At 51.9% G+C, this 27,051-nt stretch overlaps 1 protein-coding gene and 1 long non-coding RNA gene across 13 annotated transcripts in view; both read left to right on the plus strand.

Moving 5' to 3' along the window:
- Positions 1-27,051, plus strand: part of LOC115166817 (neogenin) — a 246,523-nt gene that overhangs the window by 167,002 nt on the left and 52,470 nt on the right. For all 11 annotated transcript variants that reach the window (XM_029720664.1, XM_029720669.1, XM_029720675.1 and 8 more), the window contains exons 6-7: positions 8,235-8,389; positions 9,727-9,847. In XM_029720664.1, coding sequence (XP_029576524.1) covers positions 8,235-8,389; positions 9,727-9,847 — 276 coding nt within the window. The remainder of the gene's footprint in view (positions 1-8,234; positions 8,390-9,726; positions 9,848-27,051) is intronic.
- On the plus strand, positions 11,240-11,601 carry LOC115166818 (uncharacterized). 2 transcript variants are annotated; one of them, XR_003870369.1, is made up of 2 exons: positions 11,240-11,370; positions 11,407-11,601. It is a non-coding gene; the product is annotated as an uncharacterized LOC115166818 (long non-coding RNA). The 2 variants fall into 2 exon arrangements; XR_003870370.1 differs by having other exon boundaries at positions 11,413-11,567.

Raw genomic sequence — 27,051 nt, forward strand, 5'->3', positions numbered from 1 at the left:
GACTGGGTGGAGCTGAGATGGATAGAGACTGGGTGGAGCTGAGATGGATAGAGACCGGGTGGAGCTGAGATGGAAAGAGACCGGGTGGAGCTGAGATGGAAAGAGACTGGGTGGAGCTGAGATGGAAAGAGACTGGGTGGAGCTGAGATGGAAAGAGACCGGGTGGAGCTGAGATGGATAGAGACCGGGTGGAGCTGAGATGGATAGAGACTGGGTGGAGCTGAGATGGATAGAGACCGGGTGGAGCTGAGATGGATAGAGACCGGGTGGAGCTGAGATGGCAAGAGACTGGGTGGAGCTGAGATGGCAAGAGACCGGGTGGAGCTGAGATGGAAAGAGACTGGGTGGAGCTGAGATGGAAAGAGACTGGGTGGAGCTGAGATGGAAAGAGACTGGGTGGAGCTGAGGATGGATAGAGACTGGGTGGAGCTGAGATGGATAGAGACTGGGTTGATGGAGCTGAGATGGCAAGAGACTGGGTGGAGCTGAGATGGAAAGAGACTGGGTGGAGCTGAGATGGAAAGAGACTGGGGTGGAGCTGAGATGGCAAGAGACTGGGTGGAGCTGAGATGGAAAGAGACTGGGTGGAGCTGAGATGGAAAGAGACTGGGTGGAGCTGAGATGGATAGAGACTGGGTGGAGCTGAGATGGATAGAGACCGGGTGGAGCTGAGATGGATAGAGACCGGGTGGAGCTGAGATGGCAAGAGACTGGGTGGAGCTGAGATGGCAAGAGACCGGGTGGAGCTGAGATGGAAAGAGACTGGGTGGAGCTGAGATGGAAAGAGACTGGGTGGAGCTGAGATGGAAAGAGACTGGGTGGAGCTGAGATGGATAGAGACTGGGTGGAGCTGAGATGGAAAGAGACTGGGTGGAGCTGAGATGGAAAGAGACTGGGTGGAGCTGAGATGGAAAGAGACTGGGTGGAGCTGAGATGGAAAGAGACTGGGTGGAGCTGAGATGGAAAGAGACTGGGTGGAGCTGAGATGGATAGAGACTGGGTGGAGCTGAGATGGATAGAGACTGGGTGGAGCTGAGATGGAAAGAGACTGGGTGGAGCTGAGATGGATAGAGACTGGGTGGAGCTGAGATGGATAGAGACTGGGTGGAGCTGAGATGGCAAGAGACTGGGTGGAGCTGAGATGGAAAGAGACTGGGTGGAGCTGAGATGGATAGAGACTGGGTGGAGCTGAGATGGAAAGAGACTGGGTGGAGCTGAGATGGATAGAGACTGGGTGGAGCTGAGATGGAAAGAGACTGGGTGGAGCTGAGATGGATAGAGACTGGGTGGAGCTGAGATGGAAAGAGACTGGGTGGAGCTGAGATGAGTTTTCATTTGGATACATTTGACTTGCTTGGTTTTGACTATAGACGATTGGATTTAGCTATGAGTCCCTGCGTTGTCTCTTCCTCCGTCTCTACCGTCCAAGTTTTCAGTGAAGCGTGATGTTATCTGATTCCATTTGATTTTCCAGTTCTCACTAACTGTTCTATCACGTAGCCTGCAGCTGGGAACACACTGTAGTGTTGTTTAACAGCCTGTTGTGGAGCGTTACCCTTCACATTACAAGAGGAGAACATGATGGGCAATCTCACATTAAATCATTTCTCAGTAGACAATTATACACACCCACACACACTATTTTATTTATTCATTTAATTTAACCTTTATTTAACTGGGCAAGTTGGTTAAGAACAAATTCATATTTACAATGAGGGCCTTTGGGGACTGGGATTAAAAATAAAAATAAAATTGTACAAGAGACAACACAGCATGGCAGCAACACAAAACATGGTACAAACATTGGGCACAGACAACAGCACAACGGGCTAGAAGGTAGAGACAACAATACATCACGCAAAGCAGCCTGTCAGTAAGTGTCCATGACTGAGTCTTTGAATGAAGAGACTGAGATGAAACTGTCCAGTTTGAGTGTTTGTTGCAGCTCGTTCCAGTTGCAGTGAATTGAAAAGAGGAGAGACCCGGGGATACCCCCCCCCCCCCCCCCCCCCACACACACACACACCCCCCCCACACACACACACACAGGCACACACACACACACACACACACACAGGCACCCCCGCACACACACAGGCACCCCCGCACACACACAGGCACCCCCGCACACACACAGGCACCCCCGCGCACACACAGGCACCCCTCTACACACACACAGTCACCCCTCTACACACACACACACACACACACACACAGGCACCCCTCTACACACACACACACACAGGCACCCCTCTACACACACACACACATAGGCACCCACCCGCACACACACAGGCACCCCCACGCACACACAGGCACCCCCGCACACACACATACACAGGCACCCCTCTACACACACACACACAGGCACCCCCCCGCACACACACACACAGGCACCCCCCCGCACACACCACCACAGGCACCCCCCCCGCACACACACACAGGCACCCCCCCCGCACACACACACACAGGCACCCCCCCACACACACACACACACAGGCACCCCCGCACACACACACACACAGGCACCCCCCCGCACACACACAGACACCCCCCCGCACACACACACACAGGCACCCCCCCCCCGCACACACACACACAGGCACCCCCCCCCGCACACACACACACAGGCACCCCCCCGCACACACACACACAGGCACCCCCCCGCACACACACACACAGGCACCCTCCCCCCCGCACACACAGGCACCCCCCCCCACACACACATGCACCCCCCCACACACACACAGGCAACCCCCCACACACACACAGGCAACCCCCCACACACACACAGGCAACCCCCCACACCCCCCACACACACACACACACACACACACACACACACACACACACACACACAGGCACCCCCCCCCACACACACAGGCACCCCCCCGCACACACACACACACAGGCAGGCACCCCCCGCACACACACACACACAGGCACCCCCCCGCACACACACACACACAGGCAACCCCCCCCGCACACACACACACACAGGCACCCCCCCGCACACACACAGGCACCCCCCCCGCACACACACACACAGGCACCCCCCCGCACACACACACACACACAGGCCACCCCCCGCACACACACACACACACAGGCACCCCCCCCGCACACACACACACACACAGGCACCCCCCCGCACACACACACACACACAGGCACCCCCCCGCACACACACACACAGGCACCCCCCCCGCACACACACACACAGGCACCCCCCCCGCACACACACACACAGGCACCCCCCGCACACACACACACAGGCACCCCCCTCACAAACAGGCACCCTCCCCCCCACACACACAGTCACCCCCCCACACACACACAGGCACCCCCCACACACACACAGGCAACCCCCCACACACACACAGGCAACCCCCCCACACAGGCACCCCCCCACACACACACACACACACACACACACACACACACACACACACACAGGCACCCCCCCACACACACAGGCAACCCCCCCACACACACAGGCACCCCCCCCACACACACACACACACAGGCACCCCCCCACACACACACAGGCACCCCCCACACACACACACCTACAGGCACCCCCCCACACACACACACACACACCTACAGGCACCCCCCCACACACACACACCTACAGGCACCCCCCCCACACACACACCTACAGGCACCCCCCCACACACCACACCTACAGGCACCCCCCCACACACACACACCTACTGGCACCCCCCCCACACACACACACAGACACCCCCCCCCCACACACACACACACACACACAGACACCCCCCCACACACACAGACACCCATCACACACACAGACACCCCCCCACACACAGACACCCCCCCACACACAGACACCCCCCCCACACACAGACACCCCCCCACACACAGACACCCCCCCCACACACACAGACACCCCCCACACACAGGCACCCCCCCCCCACACCACACACACACACACACACACACACACACACACAGGCACCCCCACACACACGCACACACAGGCACCCCCCACACACACACACACAGGCACCCCCACACACACACACACAGGCACCCCCACACACACACACACACAGGCACCCCCCCCCCCCCGCACACACACAGGCACCCCCCCCCGCACACATACAGGCACCCCCCCCGCACACACACAGGCACCCCCCCCGCACACACACAGGCACCCCCCTCACAAACAGGCACCCTCCCCCCTCACAAACAGGCACCCTCCCCCCACACACACAGGCACCCCCCCACACACACAAACAGGCACCCCCCCACACACACACAGGCACCCCCTCCCACACACACACACACAGGCACCCCCCCCCCCCCCCCCACACACACACACAGGCACCCACCCCCACACAGGCACCCCCCCACACACACACACACACAGGCACCCCCGCGCACACACAGGCACCCCCGCACACACACAGGCACCCCTCTACCCACACACACACACACACAGGCACCCCTCTACACACACACACACACACACACATAGGCACCCCCCCGCACACACACACAGGCACCCCCCCGCACACACACAGGCACCCCCGCACACACACACACACACAGGCACCCCTCTACACACACACACACAGGCACCCCCGCACACACACACAGGCACCCCCCCGCACACACACACACACACACAGGCACCCCCCCGCACACACACAGGCACCCCCGCACACACACACACACAGGCACCCCTCTACACACACACACACAGGCACCCCCCCGCACACACACACACAGGCACCCCCCCGAACACACACAGGCACCCCCCCGCACACACACACACAGGCACCCCCCCGCACACACACACACAGGCACCCCCCCGCACACACACACACAGCCACCCCCCCCGCACACACACACACACACAGGCACCCCTCTACACACACACACACACAGGCACCCCCCCGCACACACACTCAGGCACCCCCCCGCACACACACACACACAGGCACCCTCCCGCACACACACACAGGCACCCTCCCGCACACACACACAGGCACCCCCCCGCACACACACAGGCACCCCCCGCACACACACACACACACAGGCACCCCCCCGCACACACACACAGGCACCCCCCCGCACACACACACACAGGCCCCCCCCCCCCCCCGCACACACAGGCACCCCCCCCCCGCACACACACAGGCACCCCCCCGCACACACACACACAGGCACCCCCCCGCACACACACACACAGGCACCCCCCCCGCACACACACAGGCACCCTCCCCCCCACACACACAGGCACCCTCCCCCCCCACACACACAGGCACCCCCCCCCACACACACATGCACCCCCCCCCACACACACACATGCACCCCCCCACACACACACAGGCAACCCCCCACACACACACACAGGCAACCCCCCCCACACAGGCACCCCCACACACACACACACAGGCACCCCCCACACACACAGGCACCCCCCACACACACAGGCACCCCCCCGCACACACACACACACAGGCACCCCCCCGCACACACACACACACAGGCACCCCCCCCGCACACACACAGGCACCCCCCCCGCACACACACACACAGGCACCCCCCCCGCACACACACAGGCACCCTCCCCCCCACACACACAGGCACCCTCCCCCCCACACACACAGGCACCCCCCCCACACACACATGCACCCCCCCCACACACACACATGTACCCCCCCACACACACACAGGCACCCCCCCCACACACACACAGGCAACCCCCCACACACACACACAGGCAACCCCCCCCCACACACACACACACACACACACACACACACACACACACACACACAGGCACCCCCCCACACACACACACACACACACAGGCACCCCCCCACACACACACACACACACACAGGCAACCCCCCCGCACACACACAAACCCCCCGCACACACACACACAGGCACCCCCCCCGCACACACACACACAGGCAGCCCCTCACAAACAGGCACCCTCCCCCCACACACAGGCACCCCCCCACACACACAGGAACCCCCCCACACACACACAGGCACCCCCCCCACACACACACAGGCACCCCCCCCCCCCCCACACACACAGGCACCCCCCCCCCACACACACAGGCAACCCCCCACACACACACAGGCAACCCCCCCACACACACACAGGCAACCCCCCCACACACACACAGGCAACCCCCCCCGCACACACACAAACACACACACAGGCACCCCTCTACACACACACACACACACACACAGGCACCCCCCCCCCACACACACACACACAGGCACCCCCCCGCACACACACACACAGGCACCCCCCCGCACACACACACACACACACAGGCACCCCCCCGCACACACACACACACAGGCACCCCCCCGCACACACACACACAGGCATACCCCCGCACACACACACACAGGCACCCCCCCGCACACACACACACAGGCAGCCCCCTCACAAACAGGCACCCTCCCCCCACACACAGGCACCCCCCCCACACACACAGGCACCCCCCCACACACACACAGGCACCCCCCCACACACACACAGGCACCCCCCCCCCCCCCCACACACACACAGGCACCCCCCCCACACTCACACAGGCAACCCCCCACACACACACAGGCAACCCCCCACACACACACAGGCAACCCCCCACACACACACAGGCACCCCCCACACACACACACACACACCACCACACACACACACACACCCACAGGCACCCCCCCCACACACACAGGCACCCCCCCCACACACACAGGCACCCCCCCCACACACACACACAGGCACCCCCACCCCCCACACACACAGACACCCCCCCCCACACACACAGACACCCCCCACACACACACACACCTACAGGCACCACACACACACACACACCTACAGGCACCCCCCCCACACACACACACCTACAGGCACCCCCCCCACACACACACACCTACAGGCACCCCCCCCCCACACACACACACCTACAGGCACCCCCCCACACACACACACCTACAGGCACCCCCCCACACACACACAGACACTCCGACACCCCCCCACACACACAGACACAGACCCCCCCCCCACACACAGACCCCCCCCACACAGGCACCCCCCCACACACACACACACGCAGGCACCCCCCCCCCCCGCACACACACAGGCACCCCCCCGCGCACACACATGCACCCCCCCCTCACACACACAGGCACCCCCCCCCCCCCCCCCCCCCCCCGCACACACACAGGCACCCCCCCCACACACACACACAGGCACCCCCCCCCCCCCCCCCCCCCACATACACACTCACACACACACACAGGCACCCCCCCCCACACACACACACAGGCACCCCCACACACACACACACAGGCACCCCCACACACACACACACAGGCACCCCCACACACACACACACACACACAGGCACCCCCCCCCACACACACACACACACCTACAGGCACCCCCCACACACACACACCTACAGGCACCCCCCCACACACACACACCTACAGGCACCCCCCCACACACACACACACAGGCACCCCCCCACACACACACACAGACACATACACCCCCACACACACAGACACACACAGACATTCTGACACCCCCCCCCACACACACACACACACACACACACACACACACACACACACACACACACACACACACAGACACCCCCCCCCCCCCACACACACACACACACACACAGACACCCCCCCACACACAGACACCCCCCCACACACAGACACCCCCCCACACACAGACACCCCCCACACACACATAGACACCCCCCCACACACACAGACACCCCCCCACACACACAGACACTCTTGACACCCCCCCACACACACACACAGACACATACACCCCCCCACACACACACACAGACACATACACCCCCCCACACAGACACCCCCCCCACACACACACACAGACACCCCCCCAACACACACACACACAGACACACCCCCCAACACACACACACACACACACAGACACACCCCCCAACACACACACACACACACACAGACACACCCCCCAACACACACACACACACAGACACACCCCCCAACACACAGACACCCCCCCACACACAGACACCCCCCCACACACACACAGACACTCTGACACCCCCCCCCACACCCCCACACACAGACACTCTGACACCCCCCCACACACACACACAGTCTGACACCCCCCCCACACACACTCTGACACCCCTCTCCCCTGCTGTATGTTGCAGTTCCACCGGAGTTCCTGAAGAGGCCGGCCAACATCTACGCCCACGAGTCCATGGACATCATGTTCCAGTGTGAGGTCACAGGCTCCCCGGCCCCCACCGTCAAATGGGTCAAAAACGGAGACGCCGTCATTCCCAGCGACTACTTCAAAATCATTGTGAGTTTGTTGTAATGTGAAATGTCATCAGGATGTGTAATGTAAAACCTGTAGTTCAGCGTAATGTGAAATGTCATCAGGATGTGTGATGTAAAACCTGTAGTTCAGCGTAATGTGAAATGTCATCAGGATGTGTGATGTAAAACCTGTAGTTCAGCGTAACGTGAAATGTCATCAGGATGTGTGATGTAAAACCTGTAGTTCAGCGTAATGTGAAATGTCATCAGGATGTGTGATGTAAAACCTGTAGTTCAGCGTAATGTGAAATGTCATCAGGATGTGTGATGTAAAACCTGTAGTTCAGCGTAATGTGAAATGTCATCAGGATGTGTGATGTAAAACCTGTAGTTCAGCGTAATGTGAAATGTCATTAGGATGTGTGATGTAAAACCTGTAGTTCAGCGTAACGTGAAATGTCATCAGGATGTGTGATGTAAAACCTGTAGTTCAGCGTAATGTGAAATGTCATCAGGATGTGTGATGTAAAACCTGTAGTTCAGCGTAATGTGAAATGTCATCAGGATGTGTGATGTAAAACCTGTAGTTCAGCGTAACGTGAAATGTCATTAGGATGTGTGATGTAAAACCTGTAGTTCAGCGTAATGTGAAATGTCATCAGGATGTGTGATGTAAAACCTGTAGTTCAGCGTAATGTGAAATGTCATCAGGATGTGTGATGTAAAACCTGTAGTTCAGCGTAACGTGAAATGTCATTAGGATGTGTGATGTAAAACCTGTAGTTCAGCGTAATGTGAAATGTCATCAGGATGTGTGATGTAAAACCTGTAGTTCAGCGTAACGTGAAATGTCATCAGGATGTGTGATGTAAAACCTGTAGTTCAGCGTAATGTGAAATGTCATCAGGATGTGTGATGTAAAACCTGTAGTTCAGCGTAATGTGAGATGTAAAACCTGTAGTTCAGCGTAATGTTTAATGTCATTAGGATGTGTGATGTAAAACCTGTAGTTCAGCGTAATGTGAAATGTCATTAGGATGTGTGATGTAAAACCTGTAGTTCAGCTTCTGATCTTTACTGAGTAGAAGTTCTAGTGAAACTCTACAGTCTGATGGCTCTTAACCAATTGCTTTAACAAGCAGTACTTCAGCTGGATGCTCAACTGTTGTGGTCTTTGATTTAGGAGTGGTCGGTCAATCACCATATTGACCTCTCACACAGTCTCCACCTCAAGACATAGAGAAATAGGTCAATCTCTCCACCACCTGATGTTATTGATCTCTCTCACTCTCGCTTTTGCTCTCGCTTTTGCTCTCGCTTTTGCTCTCGCTTTTGCTCTCCCTGTCGCTCTCCCTGTCGCTCTCTCTGTCTGACCCACAGAATGAACACAACCTGCAGGTGCTGGGTCTGGTCAAGTCTGACGAGGGCTTCTACCAGTGTCTGGCAGAGAACGATGCAGGGAACGTGCAGTCCAGCGCTCAGCTCATCATCCTAGAGCACGGTACGTTGGGAGGGGAACCGAATGGACAGGGTTCTGGATAGAACCTAGAAGCCAGTGTTCATTCTGGGGGAACTTGGTTGTAGTAGTAATCATATTGGTGGGTGTTTTGGGGTACATTAGGTTTACTCAAACACATGGCTGGACACTGGATATGAGTAGAGCCTAGAATACAGTAGACAATGTGAATACTGAAAAAATCTAAGAAGCATGCCCAAAGAGTATGACAAGCAAAGAGAGTAGGACAAGAACAAAGACAACCCAAAACCTCCAGGGAGAGGTAGAGGTAGGGACAGAAACAAAGACAATCCGAAACCTCCAGGGAGAGGTAGGGACAGACGTAGCCTTCCCTGTAGCTCAGTTGGTAGAGCATGGTGTTTGCAACACCAGGGTTGTGGGTTCGATTCCCACGGGGGGCCAGCACAGAAAAAAAATGTATGATATGTATGAAATTGTATGAAATGTATGCATTCACTACTGTAAGTCGCTCTGGATAAAACCTCCAGGGAGAGGTAGGGGCAGAAACAAAGACAATCCAAAACCTCCAGGGAGAGGTAGGGACAGAAACAAAGACAATCCAAAACCTCCAGAGAGAGGGAGAGGTAGGGACAGAAACAAAGACAACCCAAAACCTCCAGGGAGAGGTAGGGACAGAAACAAAGACAATCCAAAACCTCCAGGGAGAGGGAGAGGTAGGGACAGAAACAAAGACAATCCGAAACCTCCAGGGAGAGGTAGGGACAGAAACAAAGACAATCCGAAACCTCCAGGGAGAGGTAGGGACAGAAACAAAGACAATCCGAAACCTCCAGGGAGAGGTAGGGACAGAAACAAAGACAATCCAAAACCTCCAGGGAGAGGTAGGGACAGAAACAAAGACAACCCAAAACCTCCAGGGAGAGGGAGAGGTAGGGACAGAAACAAAGACAATCCAAAACCTCCAGGGAGAGGTAGGGACAGAAACAAAGACAATCCAAAACCTCCAGAGAGAGGGAGAGGTAGGGACAGAAACAAAGACAATCCAAAACATCCAGGGAGAGGTAGGGACAGAAACAAAGACAATCCAAAACCTCCAGGGAGAGGGAGAGGTAGGGACAGAAACAAAGACAATCCGAAACCTCCAGGGAGAGGTAGGGACAGAAACAAAGACAATCCGAAACCTCCAGGGAGAGGTAGGGACAGAAACAAAGACAATCCGAAACCTCCAGGGAGAGGTAGGGACAGAAACAAAGACAATCCAAAACCTCCAGGGAGAGGTAGGGACAGAAACAAAGACAATCCGAAACCTCCAGGGAGAGGTAGGGACAGAAACAAAGACAATCCAAAACCTCCAGGGAGAGGGAGAGGTAGGGACAGAAACAAAGACAATCCAAAACCTTCAGCGAGAGGGAGAGGTAGGGACAGAAACAAAGACAATCCAAAACCTCCAGAGAGAGGTAGGGACAGAAGCAAAGACAATCCAAAACCTCCAGAGAGAGGGAGAGGTAGGGGCAGAAACAAAGACAATCCAAAACCTCCAGGGAGAGGTAAGGACAGAAACAAAGACAATCCAAAACCTCCAGGGAGAGGTAGGGACAGAAACAAAGACAATCCGAAACCTCCAGGGAGAGGGAGAGGTAGGGACAGAAACAAAGACAATCCAAAACCTCCAGGGAGAGGTAGGGGCAGAAACAAAGACAATCCAAAACCTCCAGAGAGAGGGAGAGGTAGGGACAGAAACAAAGACAATCCAAAACCTCCAGGGAGAGGTAGGGACAGAAACAAAGACAATCCAAAACCTCCAGGGAGAGGGAGAGGTAGGGACAGAAACAAAGACAATCCGAAACCTCCAGGGAGAGGTAGGGACAGAAACAAAGACAATCCAAAACCTCCAGGGAGAGGTAGGGACAGAAACAAAGACAATCCAAAACCTCCAGGGAGAGGGAGAGGTAGGGACAGAAACAAAGACAATCCGAAACCTCCAGGGAGAGGTAGCGACAGAAACAAAGACAATCCGAAACCTCCAGGGAGAGGTAGGGACAGAAACAAAGACAATCCGAAACCTCCAGTGAGAGGTAGGGACAGAAACAAAGACAATCCAAAACCTCCAGGGAGAGGTAGGGACAGAAACAAAGACAACCCAAAACCTCCAGGGAGAGGGAGAGGTAGGGACAGAAACAAAGACAATCCAAAACCTCCAGGGAGAGGTAGGGACAGAAACAAAGACAATCCAAAACCTCCAGAGAGAGGGAGAGGTAGGGACAGAAACAAAGACAATCCAAAACCTCCAGGGAGAGGGAGAGGTAGGGACAGAAACAAAGACAATCCGAAACCTCCAGGGAGAGGTAGGGACAGAAACAAAGACAATCCAAAACCTCCAGGGAGAGGGAGAGGTAGGGACAGAAACAAAGACAATCCAAAACCTCCAGCGAGAGGGAGAGGTAGGGACAGAAACAAAGACAATCCAAAACCTCCAGAGAGAGGTAGGGACAGAAGCAAAGACAATCCAAAACCTCCAGAGAGAGGGAGAGGTAGGGACAGAAACAAAGACAATCCAAAACCTCCAGAGAGAGGTAGGGACAGAAGCAAAGACAATCCAAAACCTCCAGAGAGAGGGAGAGGTAGGGGCAGAAACAAAGACAATCCGAAACCTCCAGGGAGAGGGAGAGTTAGGGACAGAAACAAAGACAATCCAAAACCTCCAGGGAGAGGTAAGGACAGAAACAAAGACAATCCAAAACCTCCAGGGAGAGGTAGGGACAGAAACAAAGACAATCCGAAACCTCCAGGGAGAGGGAGAGGTAGGGACAGAAACAAAGACAATCCAAAACCTCCAGGGAGAGGTAGGGGCAGAAACAAAGACAATCCAAAACCTCCAGAGAGAGGGAGAGGTAGGGACAGAAACAAAGACAATCCAAAACCTCCAGGGAGAGGTAGGGACAGAAACAAAGACAATCCAAAACCTCCAGCGAGAGGGAGAGGTAGGGACAGAAACAAAGACAATCCAAAACCTCCAGAGAGAGGGAGAGGTAGGGACAGAAACAAAGACAATCCAAAACCTCCAGAGAGAGGTAGGGACAGAAACAAAGACAATCCAAAACCTCCAGAGAGAGGGAGAGGTAGGGACAGAAACAAAGACAATCCAAAACCTCCAGGGAGAGGGAGAGGTAGGGACAGAAACAAAGACAATCCGAAACCTCCAGAGAGAGGGAGAGGTAGGGACAGAAACAAAGACAATCCAAAACCTCCAGAGAAAGGGAGAGGTAGGGACAGAAACAAAGACAATCCAAAACCTCCAGAGAGAGGTAGGGACAGAAACAAAGACAATCCAAAACCTCCAGGGAGAGGTAGGGACAGAAACAAAGACAATCCGAAACCTCCAGGGAGAGGTAGGGACAGAAACAAAGACAATCCAAAACCTCCAGGGAGAGGTATGGACAGAAACAAAGACAATCCAAAACCTCCAGCGAGAGGTAGGGACAGAAACAAAGACAATCCAAAACCTCCAGAGAGAGGGAGAGATAGGGACAGAAACAAAGACAATCCAAAACCTCCAGGGAGAGGTAGGGACAGAAACAAAGACAATCCAAAACCTCCAGGGAGAGGTAGGGACAGAAACAAAGACAATCCAAAACCTCCAGGGAGAGGTAGGGACAGAAACAAAGACAATTCAAAACCTCCAGGGAGAGGTAGGGACAGAAACAAAGACAATCCAAAACCTCCAGCGAGAGGGAGAGGTAGGGACAGAAACAAAGACAATCCAAAACCTCCAGAGAGAGGGAGAGGTAGGGACAGAAACAAAGACAACACCACCAGACACCAGAATAGATTCAGGTCCTAAAAATAGGACTGGGTGTATTAAAACGCCAATGTGTGGGAAAGGGAAAAATACCAATCTGGGGCTGGGTGATGACGAAGTGAAGTTTTTTCTTCTCCATCCTGCTTTTAAAAATGCTGTTTCTCTGCCAAATCAAGAAGCACCGTACATTTTGATTCCGACCACCGGCACATCCACCTACAGATATCTACAGTAGCTACCAAACTAACTGCAGCGCTGCATTTCTGGAGCTAACCAGATTTAACACGTGTGAATTGTCCCGTTACTCCTGAGCAGGTGGTTAATGGATTAGCATAAATTGGGGTCTCAGTCAGATAGCTCCCTCCAAACAGTGTTCTCTTCTCCCTGTTGGAAGGCACTAAGTCAGAAATAATGATGACCTGCAGCTTTTAAGTAGCATTATGCATATCTCAAATAATTGCTCAACGAGGGAGATCAGCAAGGGGTGTCTTGTGACCTAAAACTTGTTTTTGTTTGGGATCAGTCAGTAAAGCAGATGGTCTGACACACTCGCCTGCCCTCAGCAGGAGGTCAGAGAGCACTCTTACCCCATGACATGAAAGGGCCGTTTTAATGATTCCTACTGCCTTTGTAAGGTACAATAGGTTATTGGCTACAGTTGCCAGGCTAGCAGCCCTTCTCCCCGTACATTACATCATGGTGGCTTCTTCTCATGAAAGGTGAGAGTTTAGTGCTCTGTTTACAGATACACAAACAGTGAATGTGGAAAGTTCATATTCCCTGAAGAGTGGATGTAAATATCCATCATATGCCCTTTGCTTATTTCCAGTTTCCAAACATTTGATTCCTCCCTGTATCAGCATGTGGTCCATCAGCATCCTAAACAATCCTGTAAGTTCTTACAAAAGCTGCCTCAGAGGTGCCAAAGTAAGTATTCCCTTCCATAGAAACGGCCCAGTTTGACCATGCTGTTCTGTGAATATCGCTCTCTGAGGCTGGGAGATGATTTTTTCCTCTACCTCTGTAATTGAGAGAAGTAGATCTCTCTGGAACATATCTCCTCTCCTGTGCCGGGTTAGTGCACACAGATCCTCCTTGGTGCCATCTGTCAACTCTCCCCTCCCGCCGCTCTCGCCTATCAGCCTCCTGCTCTGTCCCCTGTGCACCTCTGTCCACTGGGCCAAGTGCTAAATGTGCTGCCCGGTCCGTACTGTCCCCTCTCTTTTCACCCTCACCGCTGGGGGTCCTTATCCGCTCCCTCCGTCCCCCTCCTCTCTTCCGTGTCTCCCCCTCGTCCCCCTCTCTCCCGTGTCGTCCCCCATCAGATTTGTCCCTTCTCCCTCACTGCTGCCGCGGTTGCATTAGTGTCTATGATAGAAAAAGGGGTTTGACTCATGTCTGTGCTCAGTCGTGAAAAGAATGAATTTAGAAAAAGTTCCAATACAAAGAAAATCCTTATGTACAGTATCTTTTTGTAATCCAAACAAACATTTATTTCCTATTCATTCACGTTCAGACAGAAAGCCTCCATGAACGACCACTACTTCACTGAAGAGACCATAGTAGAAAAACCACATTCTTTGTGTTCTTCCTTCAGGAGTTCAACAAAGCGAACACAGACCAGCTCACTGCTACGTTTTTAAAGTCCTCAGTTCGTTTTTGGAGCCAGAGACCAAAAATAGCCCTCAAATTGCAGTCCAGAGCAATTTTAGTACACATTCCTTCCTTTGCCATGTGTTCTGTGCAATGTAGGGTGACTAGTTACAAACAGATGTTAGAACAGGACAACAGCAGAAATGGACCTGGATGGGACTAATTATATAATGCGAGGGTGGCCAAGTGACCCTAGTTAATTCACCCTGTAAACCGGCCTCACTTTCTCCTGTCCTCTCCTATAATGGTGAGGAGCAGAGCCTTTTAAAAGGCTTAGTTAGTTTTGTTACTCACACCATTTAGAACTATTTGAACCAGGCCACCACACGTTGTTAGGTGTTGCTAGTTTACCGTCTTATTGGTCTTTGTAGTCATTTGTGGTCTATACATGTCTGGCTTTGTAGTCATTTACAGTCGTGTGTATATTATATGGCTGAGTTTTAGATTGACATTGTAATTGAAAACTTTCTAGGAACAAAACGTAGTCAACATATAGTGCGTTCAGTATTAACTCTCATGGCGTCTGTGTAGGATGGCAGTCAGTGTTGGAGGGAGCTAATGCAGGATGTTGGTGAATGAACAGGCATTGAGGATGTTGTTTGCTCCTCTGCCTTCTGCCTTTTCCTCCCACAGTCATTCAAGAGGTTCTTCTCTTTTGCATTTGAATGCTTGTTTTTCTCCCCTCAGCATGTAAGCACCCCTTCAGATATTCAAGTGCTCCTCTCTCAGCATACAGAATGTTTTGACCCCCCCTGGTTCGGAGGCTCGCGCTGTAGAAGGGAATTGTATAGGATAATCAAATACCAGCAGGAGTTGATTGGCTGAGTCTACTTCATCTCATACTTACAGGACTCCTGTTTTTTTTAAAATATGGTGTCTGTTATACCAGGTCTGTTGTACCGGGGTAGTGGGTCTGTTGTACCGGGGTAGTGGGTCTGTTGTACCGGGGTAGTGGGTCTGTTGTACCGGGGTAGTGGGTCTGTTGTACCGGGGTAGTGGGTCTGTTGTACCGGGGTAGTGGGTCTGTTGTACCGGGGTAGTGGGTCTGTTGTACCGGGATAGCGGGTCTGTTGTACCGGGGTAGCGGGTCTGTTGTACCGGGGTAGCGGGTCTGTTGTACCGGGGTAGCGGGTCTGTTGTACCGGGGTAGCGGGTCTGTTGTACCGGGGTAACGCGTCTGGTGTCTGTCTGTAGTGTACCAGGGTAGCGGGTCATGTGTCTGTAGTGTACCAGGGTAGCGGGTCATGTGTCTGTAGTGTACCAGGGTAGCGGGTCAGGTGTCTGTAGTGTACCAGGGTAGCGGGTCAGGTGTCTGTCTGTAGTGTACCAGGGTAGAGGGTCAGGTGTCTGTAGTTTACCAGGGTAGCGGGTCATGTGTCTGTATTGTACCGGGGTAGCGGGTCTGGTGTCTGTATTGTACCTGGGTAGCGGGTCTGGTGTCTATTGTAGCGGGTCATGTGTCTGTAGTTTACCAGGGTAGCGGGTCATGTGTCTGTATTGTAGCGGGTCAGGTGTCTATTGTACCAGGGTGCGGGTCAGGTGTCTGTAGTTTACCAGGTTAGCGGGTCAGGTGTCTGTAGTTTACCAGGGTAGCGGGTCAGGTGTCTGTAGTTTACCAGGGTAGCGGGTCAGGTGTCTGTAGTTTACCAGGGTAGCGGGTCATGTGTCTGTATTGTAGCGGGTCAGGTGTCTGTATTGTACCAGGGTAGCGGGTCAGGTGTCTGTATTGTACCAGGTTAGCGGGTCAGGTGTCTGTAGTTTACCAGGTTAGCGGGTCAGGTGTCTGTAGTTTACCAGGGTAGCGCATCAGGTGTCTGTTATACCAGGTCTGTTGTACCAGGGTAGTGTGTCTGTTGTACCGGGGTAGTGTGTCTGTTGTACCGGGGTAGTGTGTCTGTTGTACCGGGGTAGTGGGTCTGTTGTACCGGGGTAGTGGGTCTGTTGTACCGGGGTAGTGTGTCTGTTGTACCGGGGTAGTGTGTCTGTTGTACCGGGGTAGTGTGTCTGTTGTACCGGGGTAGTGGGTCTGTTGTACCGGGGTAGTGGGTCTGTTATACCGGGGTAGTGAGTCTGTTGTAGTGTGTCTGTTGTACCGGGGTAGTGGGTCTGTTATACTGGGGTAGTGGGTCTGTTGTAGTGGGTCTGTTGTACCGGGGTAGCGGGTTTGTTGTACCGGGGTAGCGGGTCTGTTGTACCGGGGTAGCGGGTCTGTTGTACCGGGGTAGCGGGTCTGTTGTACCGGGGTAGCGGGTCTGTTGCACCGGGGTAGTGCGTCTGGTGTCTGTCTGTAGTGTACCAGGGTAGCGGGTCAGGTGTCTGTATTGTACCGGGGTAGCGGGTCATGTGTCTGTAGTTTACCAGGGTAGCGGGTCATGTGTCTGTATTGTAGCGGGTCATGTGTCTAGTGTACCAGGGTAGCGGGTCAGGTGTCTGTAGTTTACCAGGGTAGCGGGTCAGGTGTCTGTATTGTACCGGGGTAGCGGGTCAGGTGTCTGTATTGTACCAGGGTAGCGGGTCAGGTGTCTGTATTGTACCGGGGTAGCGGGTCAGGTGTCTGTAGTGTACCGGGGTAGTGTCTGGGACCCGGGTAGTGTCTGGGACCCGGGTAGTGTATGGTACCAGGCTAGTGTATTTGACCAGGCTAGTGTATTTGACCAGGCTAGTGTAGGGTACCAGGCTAGTGTAGGGTACCAGGGGAGTGTAGGGTACCAGGGGAGTGTAGGGTACCAGGGGAGTGTAGGGTACCAGGGGAGTGTAAGGTACCAGGGGAGTGTAGGGTACCAGGCTAGTGTCTGGGGACCAGGCTAGTGTCTGGGGACCAGGCTAGTGTCTGGGGACCAGGCTAGTGTCTGGGGACCAGGGTAGTGTCTGGGGACCAGGCCAGTGTCTGGGGACCAGGCCAGTGTCTGGGGACCCGGGTAGTGGGTGGAGTGAATAAAACCAAGAAGAGCTCAGTCACTCTGAGGCTTTAACAGGAATCAGTCATTCCTCCCATAATGACCAGTTCTCTACCCCCCCCCCACACACACACACACACACAGCCTCTTCCTTCCTCTCTTTTTCCCCTTCTTCTCCATCTCTCTTCCTCACTCTTACCCTCTTCCCCTCCCTCAGCACATTGTCCCAGTCAGTCCCCACCCAGAGCAGAAAACCACTCTAGTCAACACTAAACTGACAGGACACAGAGCACTTTCACCACAGCCAAACACAAATGCCTGTTGAGAAATGGACTTTCTCCATCTAATGGCTTGCTGAGTGCTTTTTTTGTTTTGCGGAGCGTGGGAGCAGTCGGATGATAAATTGAAATCAGTGGTGTTGGAATGCAGAGGCTGACATAGTGATAGATCAGAGAGGAGGAGATCTCCGCTGCCAGGCTTGCCAGCCAAGCTGCTGGGGAAGTTTTCAGTTGGGCATAGCAGAGTGGGATAGAATCAATAGGATATTATAGAGTATAATTCAACCTAGCAGGGCTGTTTTTGATGGATGTGTTTTTGCGATCAGTAAGTCAATACTGATTAGACTGGAAGGAGAGGAACTAAAGTATCTACAGAATACCACTACAGCAGAGAATACCACTACTACAGCAGAGAATACCACCACTACAGCAGAGAATACTACCACTACAGCAGAGAATACTACCACTACAGCAGAGAATACTACCACCACTACAGCAGAGAATACCACCACCACTACAGCAGAGAATACCACCACCACTACAGCAGAGAATACCACCACCACTACAGCAGAGAATACCACCACCACTACAGCAGAGAATACCACCACCACTACAGCAGAGAATACCACCACCACTACAGCAGAGAATACCACCACCACTACAGCAGAGAATACCACCACCACTACAGCTGAAAATACCACCACCACTACAGCAGAGAATACCACCACTGCAGGCCAGAATACCGCCACTGCAGCCTTCCCAGTTACAACAAAGATGAGAGAAAGCAGTGCTAAAAATACAATTGAGGGACTCCTCTGGGGCTCTGTACAACCCAACAAGAACACCAGTGTAAACCCCTAGTGTCTGTCAGGGGGATAGAAGCTGTATCTTCAGGCCGGAGTCAGGGACAGGGCGACCAGACACTATTTGTGTTGTGTGTCACTGTGGTGTCTGTAGCAGCGGCTGTAAAGTCATAAAGCGAGCAGTGGTCCCCGTACGACGCTCACGGCCATGTAAATGTGACAGTTTTACGCGCCCCGCATGTCGCCCCCCTCTCAGGAAGGCCTCGGAGAAGAGAGGGAGAGTGAGTCAGAGAGATGGCGAATTGAATCAGAGCGACAGTTGGTTTTACAGCTACGCACTCTGACAAGGGCCTTTTTATTAGCCTTGGAAGATGGATGGTGTACCAGCTAGTGTGATATTAGTTTATATGGAGTACGTTCAAGATTGGAAATGAAATGTATAGAAATGAGGTTAGTCCAAACATACAGCCTACAGTAGTAACGTGCAAGGTATTCTTAGTGCCCCATCAATAGTAAATACACTAAATAGTGGTGTTACCCAGAAGGCTCTGCCCACCTACAGTAAGTAATGGTAGTGTTACCCAGAAGGCTCTGTCCATCTGCAGTAAGTAATGGTAGTGTTACTCAGAAGGCTCGGTCCACCTGCAGTAAGTAATGGTAGTGTTACCCAGAAGGCTCGGTCCACCTGCAGTAAGTAATGGTAGTGTTACCCAGAAGGCTCGGTCCATCTGCAGTAAGTAATGGTAGTGTTACCCAGAAGGCTCGGTCCATCTGCAGTAAGTAATGGTAGTGTTACTCAGAAGGCTCGGTCCACCTGCAGTAAGTAATGGTAGTGTTACCCAGAAGGCTCGGTTCATCTGCAGTAGGTAATGGTAGTGTTACCAAGAAGGCTCAGTCCATCTGCAGTAAGTAATGGTAGTGTTACCCAGAAGGCTCGGTCCACCTGCAGTAAGTAATGGTAGTGTTACCCAGAAGGCTCGGTCCACCTGCAGTAAGTAATGGTAGTGTTACCCAGAAGGCTCGGTCCATCTGCAGTAAGTAATGGTAGTGTTACCCAGAAGGCTCGGTTCATCTGCAGTAAGTAATGGTAGTGTTACCCAGAAGGCTCAGTCCATCTGCAGTAGGTAATGGTAGTGTTACCCAGAAGGCTCGGTCCACCTGCAGTAAGTAATGGTAGTGTTACCCAGAAGGCTCGGTTCATCTGCAGTAGGTAATGGTAGTGTTACCCAGAAGGCTCAGTCCATCTGCAGTAGGTAATGGTAGTGTTACCCAGAAGGCTCGGTTCATCTGCAGTAGGTAATGGTAGTGTTACCCAGAAGGCTCGGTTCATCTGCAGTAGGTAATGGTAGTGTTACCCAGAAGGCTTTCCCACCTACAGTAAGTAATGGTAGTGTTACCCAGAAGGCTTTCCCACCTACAGTAGGTAATGGTAGTGTTACCCAGAAGGCTCGGTTCATCTGCAGTAGGTAATGGTAGTGTTACCCAGAAGGCTCGGTCCATCTGCAATAAGTAATGGTAGTGTTACCCAGAAGGCTCGGTCCATCTGCAGTAAGTAATGGTAGTGTTACCCAGAAGGCTCAGTCCATCTGCAGTAGGTAATGGTAGTGTTACCCAGAAGGCTCGGTCCATCTGCAGTAAGTAATGGTAGTGTTACCCAGAAGGCTCGGTCCATCTGCAGTAAGTAATGGTAGTGTTACCCAGAAGGCTCGGTCCATCTGCAGTAAGTAATGGTAGTGTTACCCAGAAGACTCGGTCTATCTGCAGTAACGGTAGAAGAAACACAGACAACCCTAACTAGAACACCCACTTCCTCCTCCTACCTCTGATTACTGGGCCTGTGTGGTTTCCACTGTGAGCAGTTGGGCAGCTGATCAGAAGACTGTGGTTTCCACTGTGAGCAGTTAGGCAGCTGATCAGAAGACTGTGGTTTCCACTGTGAGCAGTTAGGCAGCTGATCAGAAGACTGTGGTTTCCACTGTGAGCAGTTAGGCAGCTGATCAGAAGACTGTGGTTTCCACTGTGTGTGCTGTGTATGTATTTGTATTTACCACACTCTGTTCAAGGACCGCGAACGTGGGTTTGACTGCCAATTTGCTCCCTTGGGCTTTGTTTACTCTACAATGGTTAGGACCGGCAGTGGTTGGTTCCTGAAGCTTATTGTTCTTTCTTTGTATATTTTCCCTGATTGTTCATTCCATCTGAGATTCATTTGCTTACACGAGGACAGAATATTACCATCTGTGTGTTTTTCTGTTATTCCATATGATAATTCAACCCACTTTCTTTTTACAATGGAAACTGAAAGGTTATGTGTCTTTTTAGTTTACTTTATCTTTTCATAGCTTTTTTTCAAGGTCACCTTTTCAACCTTGTTATCGCGGACGTTTTTAGCCCTGACCTGGGCTTGGTGTGTCACCTGCCTCAGCCTCACGCTCCAGTCACACCTTCCCTATCACTTTATCACTCACACTCCATCCAGGATGCTGGATGCTGTTGTTGGATACCACCCATCCCCGGAGTCTACTTTCAGGGCTCTACTCGGCTCAAACAGCCTAAATGGGTGTAAGCGCCACGTTGCGCCAAAACAAAGCTCTTCCTCTATACCCCGACAGGTCACCTGACCCCCAGCGGGGCCCCTGGGCTCCTGGCTCAGAGATGGGCGGCGTTGCCAGGCTAGCGTTTCCTTTTCACGTCAACCGCCCCCTGTCGTGCCACCCTCCCTCTACGCACATTGACCATCATGCAACATTCCAGGGTGGTATATAATAGGCTACCCGCCTTGATGTCCCTGTGTGTGATATCCACCCCACGTAGACCAACCCAGCGACCCTGATTACACTCTGTGAATCCAGGGGGGGGGTTTCCTCTGAGTTAAACTAACAATTCATTTATTTGGACCTTTCCTCTCCTGTTGGGAGAAACCTGGCACAAGCACCCCTGAGATATCAAACCACTTACCGTACTGTACACAGTTACGTGTTGAGAATTCAGTTCACACACCAGGTAATAAGAACCTGCGGCCTGTTGGGGATTATGATGATGTAGGGTAAAACAGATTTCCTGCTTCTTTAACTCTACAGGAGGAACCCCTGTGGGTGCCCCCCCCATCGTTTCTTCTCCACTGAGCATGTTTACCACTGGATCCATATGATGCTAATTTCCCTAAAGAAAGACCACAAGGTGGGGGAAGGAGGGGAGGCAATCAACATAGAAAAAGATGTCCATGCTCTTATTCATTTACATATCAGGGCTCATGCCACAGCAGGCGCCTCACATGTTTTGGCGGGGGGGGGGGGGGGGTGATATACAATCATGACCCTACAGTGGAAGTGGATCAAGGGAGGATGTTTGTCTGATGAGGAAGAGGATGCTGTATGTATGCATGTACACACCAGACATTTAATTATTGATGGAAGCAACCTGATTCAATTATGAGATGTGTTTGAAAGCAGATGAAAGTCCAAGGGGAATTTACTGTGTGTGAATTAAACGTGTACAATCTTGTGATGGGAGACTAGCATGCAGGCGCTCTGGGACCACGGATGGAGGGAAGGACTTTAAAGTGGCAAGGGCGGAGATTTAGTAGGTGGATGGAGGAGATGAGTGCGACGGGGGGGGCAAAAGGAGTAGGACTGACTGCTCCATGACCCCAGAGGGCCTGCTTTAGCCCTAGCAGGGGTGTAGGAGTCAGGAGACAGGGAGGGATGTTAGACCTCCTCTAGGGAGCCTACCTCTCCACCCTCACCAGATGAGTCTCAGTACACTCACTCCATCATATCCCCTGATGCCTGGAACACTAGGGGGGATCCCTAAACCCTAATCCTGCTCTGTCATGCTGTGACCCCCCCCCCCCCCCCCCAACCACCCTCCACCAGATCCGTCCGTCCGTCCGTCCATTTCAGTTGTGTTGTCCTCCTGCAGCTCCATCCCTTTATCTCACCAGCCAGAGGGTCCTCAGGCAGAAAGGAGGCCATCTCTCCCCCACAAAATAAAAAACAGACCCATCCCAAATGTTTCATCTTCTACACGTCTCTGATGCCTTAATTCCACTTTGCTCTATTTTTAGGCTGTTATGCAGTTAGTTGGCTCTTTGTTGACGACCGAAGAAAAAATTGTCTTCCAATGAGTTAAGTGTGATCTGGCAACACTGTTGGTAGCTGTAGGTCTTCTACTTAATGTTGAACCACCATACCGCAGTACAACAAGCCCTTCAAGTTCCCAACCCCTTCACTTGCCCTTCCTTTACAATGAGCTGTTCCAGAAAATACTTTCCTTATCTGTGCTTCATAAAATAAAGATGCCAGGTTTTAGATCCCAGATTTCCAATTGGCTGCAAACACCTGTTGAAAAGGTGCAGGGTGTGTAAGAAATGAATATGGAGATGCCGAGAACTCATGTGGACAGCTTCAAATCACCCAGAACGCATAAACTCATGTCTAAACTTTGCTCTACAGTGGACTACTTTGGGGCTTTCTCTGTGGCGCGAGCCTCACTGAAAGCCAGCTTTAATGCCTTCTCAGGAGGGAAACCCCATGTGTATCAAGTTACTGATCTGTGTTTTTGTGCCTTGGGCAGTGGGCATTCTGTAAACCTTATAGACTTTATAAGAAATCAGATGCATTTCCCGTCCCTCACGACTCCTCTCACCACGTAAAAAGGTGTCAGAAACAGAAATGCTTTGTCCTCAAAGGCCAACAGGCAGAGGCGGATGGGGGAACAGCGTCCTCCTCTTGAACAAGTCCAACGCTTGGCCACACGACGAACGAGAGGAAGCAAGGGACCAGGAAATAAAGAACAAATGACGTGTTTCATCTGCCTCTCCATCCTTCTCGTCTTGAAGACATTTGTCTCTCTTACCCGAGTTTATCTTTTGTCGACACATCAAGAGCCTCCAAATGTCACGAGCTGTCAGAATTCTCTTTCCTCTGATGTTATCGGCTGGAGACTAGCAAGAGAACATGGCCTCTTGAACAAATGAATGACTGAAACAGTCTTTGCTTTGCTTCCAGCAGCAACCAATTGGCTACGACCACACCACGATCGTTCTCGCTTGATCAGAACCCCCCACAAACGCTGTTTCAGAACATCTCCTCAGAGGAAGCATCACGAATCAGTCAAGAGCGCAGTCTGTCTGCCATCACACGTTCTTGTTGAAGTTCTATGAAAGTTTGGATGTGTTCATTTAGCTGCTTAACTGACTATGATATTCTGCCGAAAAGGAATCAAGACATTTCCTTTAAATCTTTTAGCTCTATCAGGATTTTTTAACCATCTTATATCAGCTCTCTCCTTTTCATGTGCCGTATCTCATCCTCTTCTGCTGAGGAGCATGACCGTCTCTCTTCCCTCTTTCTCTCCTCCCTCCTTCCCTCCCGGAGATAATAGTGCTCGTTCTGCAATAAGCCATTAGTGTAGCCATGTGGTTCTGTTCAGCTACATTACATGAACCCAACCCACAGACAGAAGCAGAGACTGTTTCCTTCACTTCTGAGACTAGTTTTACCATTATGCAACACTTGGCAAGACCTCTCACTCTCCAAGTTACATAGTAGCGACTTTGAACACTGCCTGGTGACGTCATTGTTGACCTGAATCCTAAATAACCATGCTTTCTTTGTATATAACAGCAAATGAGATGTTTGAAAGCCCAACAGCCTGCCAATGAGCTAAGTGTCCTGTGGGTGTACGTGTGCCGAGACAGGACTTAACTTTTTAAAACCCATGGCCGACTTTTCTTCTACACGTCTACCCAGCAGACAAAGTGGCAGCTCATTTTGCCAGTTATGTTTTCATATGCCCACAAAGTTGACGTATTGTACAACTCATATTGACATTACTAGAAGCTTAGGCACCAGTTACTTCCCTTGTAATGGAACTTGAAAAGGTTCTGGAAATCTTTGTCCTGAAGAGCTCCACTGATATCATTCAGCTGCCCTGGAAAGTACAGTATGTTTCATTGTCCATTATTAAGATTCTTCCATTATTAACAGTTTCCTTTGAATCTTTTTGTCGAACTATTTCTTATACGCAGTACCCAGATACCTGGTTGAGGTAGAGGATAACTTTCCTCATTTGCTCCTAATGCCAGCCATTCATTACCAGTGTCACACGCCCTAATGACACAATTCATCTACTAGAAATAGACCATCAGAACAGCTACAGTAGAAATCTAGGATTCAATTTCTGCCTTACTGTAACTGTCCATGTCTGAGAATAGATGGAAGACTGATTGTGACCAGGAGACTGAGACATGGCCTGTTCTCTATAGTACCACTGAGACTAACATTAACAAGGAGACTGAGACATGGCCTGTTCTCTATAGTACCACTGAGACTAACATTAACAAGGAGGAGGCTGAGACATGTCCTGTTCTCTATAGTACCACTGAGACTAACATTAACAAGGAGGAGGCTGAGACATGTCCTGTTCTCTATAGTACCACTGAGACTAACATTAACAAGGAGGAGGCTGAGACATGTCCTGTTCTCTATAGTACCACTGAGACTAACATTAACAAGGAGGAGACTGAGACATGGCCTGTTCTCTATAGTACCACTGAGACTAACATTAACAAGGAGGAGACTGAGACATGGCCTGTTCTCTATAGTACCACTGAGACTAACATTAACAAGGAGGAGGCTGAGACATGTCCTGTTCTCTATAGTACCACTGAGACTAACATTAACAAGGAGACTGAGACATGGCCTGTTCTCTATAGTACCACTGAGACTAACATTAACAAGGAGGAGACTGAGACATGGCCTGTTCTCTATAGTACCACTGAGACTAACATTAACAAGGAGGAGACTGAGACATGGCCTGTTCTCTATAGTACCACTGAGACTAACATTAACAAGGAGACTGAGACATGGCCTGTTCTCTATAGTACCACTGAGACTAACATTAACAAGGAGGAGACTGAGACATGGCCTGTTCTCTATAGTACCACTGAGACTAACATTAACAAGGAGACTGAGACATGGCCTGTTCTCTAGTACCACTGAGACTAACATTAACAAGGAGGAGACTGAGACATGGCCTGTTCTCTATAGTACCACTGAGACTAACATTAACAAGGAGACTGAGACATGGCCTGTTCTCTATAGTACCACTGAGACTAACATTAACAAGGAGACTGAGACATGGCCTGTTCTCTATAGTACCACTGAGACTAACATTAACATGGAGGAGACTGAGACATGGCCTGTTCTCTATAGTACCACTGAGACTAACATTAACAAGGAGACTGAGACATGGCCTGTTCTCTATAGTACCACTGAGACTAACATTAACAAGGAGGAGACTGAGACATGGCCTGTTCTCTATAGTACCACTGAGACTAACATTAACAAGGAGGAGACTGAGACATGGCCTGTTCTCTATAGTACCACTGAGACTAACATTAACAAGGAGGAGGCTGAGACATGGCCTGTTCTCTATAGTACCACTGAGACTAACATTAACAAGGAGACTGAGACATGTCCTGTTCTCTATAGTACCACTGAGACTAACATTAACAAGGAGACTGAGACATGGCCTGTTCTCTATAGTACCACTGAGACTAACATTAACAAGGAGACTGAGACATGGCCTGTTCTCTATAGTACCACTGAGACTAACATTAACAAGGAGGAGACTGAGACATGTCCTGTTCTCTATAGTACCACTGAGACTAACATTAACAAGGAGGAGGCTGAGACATGGCCTGTTCTCTATAGTACCACTGAGACTAACATTAACAAGGAGGAGACTGAGACATATCCTGTTCTCTATAGTACCACTGAGACTAATATCATGG

The sequence above is a fragment of the Salmo trutta genome, chromosome 29, assembly GCF_901001165.1.
Source record: "Salmo trutta chromosome 29, fSalTru1.1, whole genome shotgun sequence".
Taxonomy (NCBI): Eukaryota; Metazoa; Chordata; class Actinopteri; order Salmoniformes; family Salmonidae; genus Salmo; species Salmo trutta.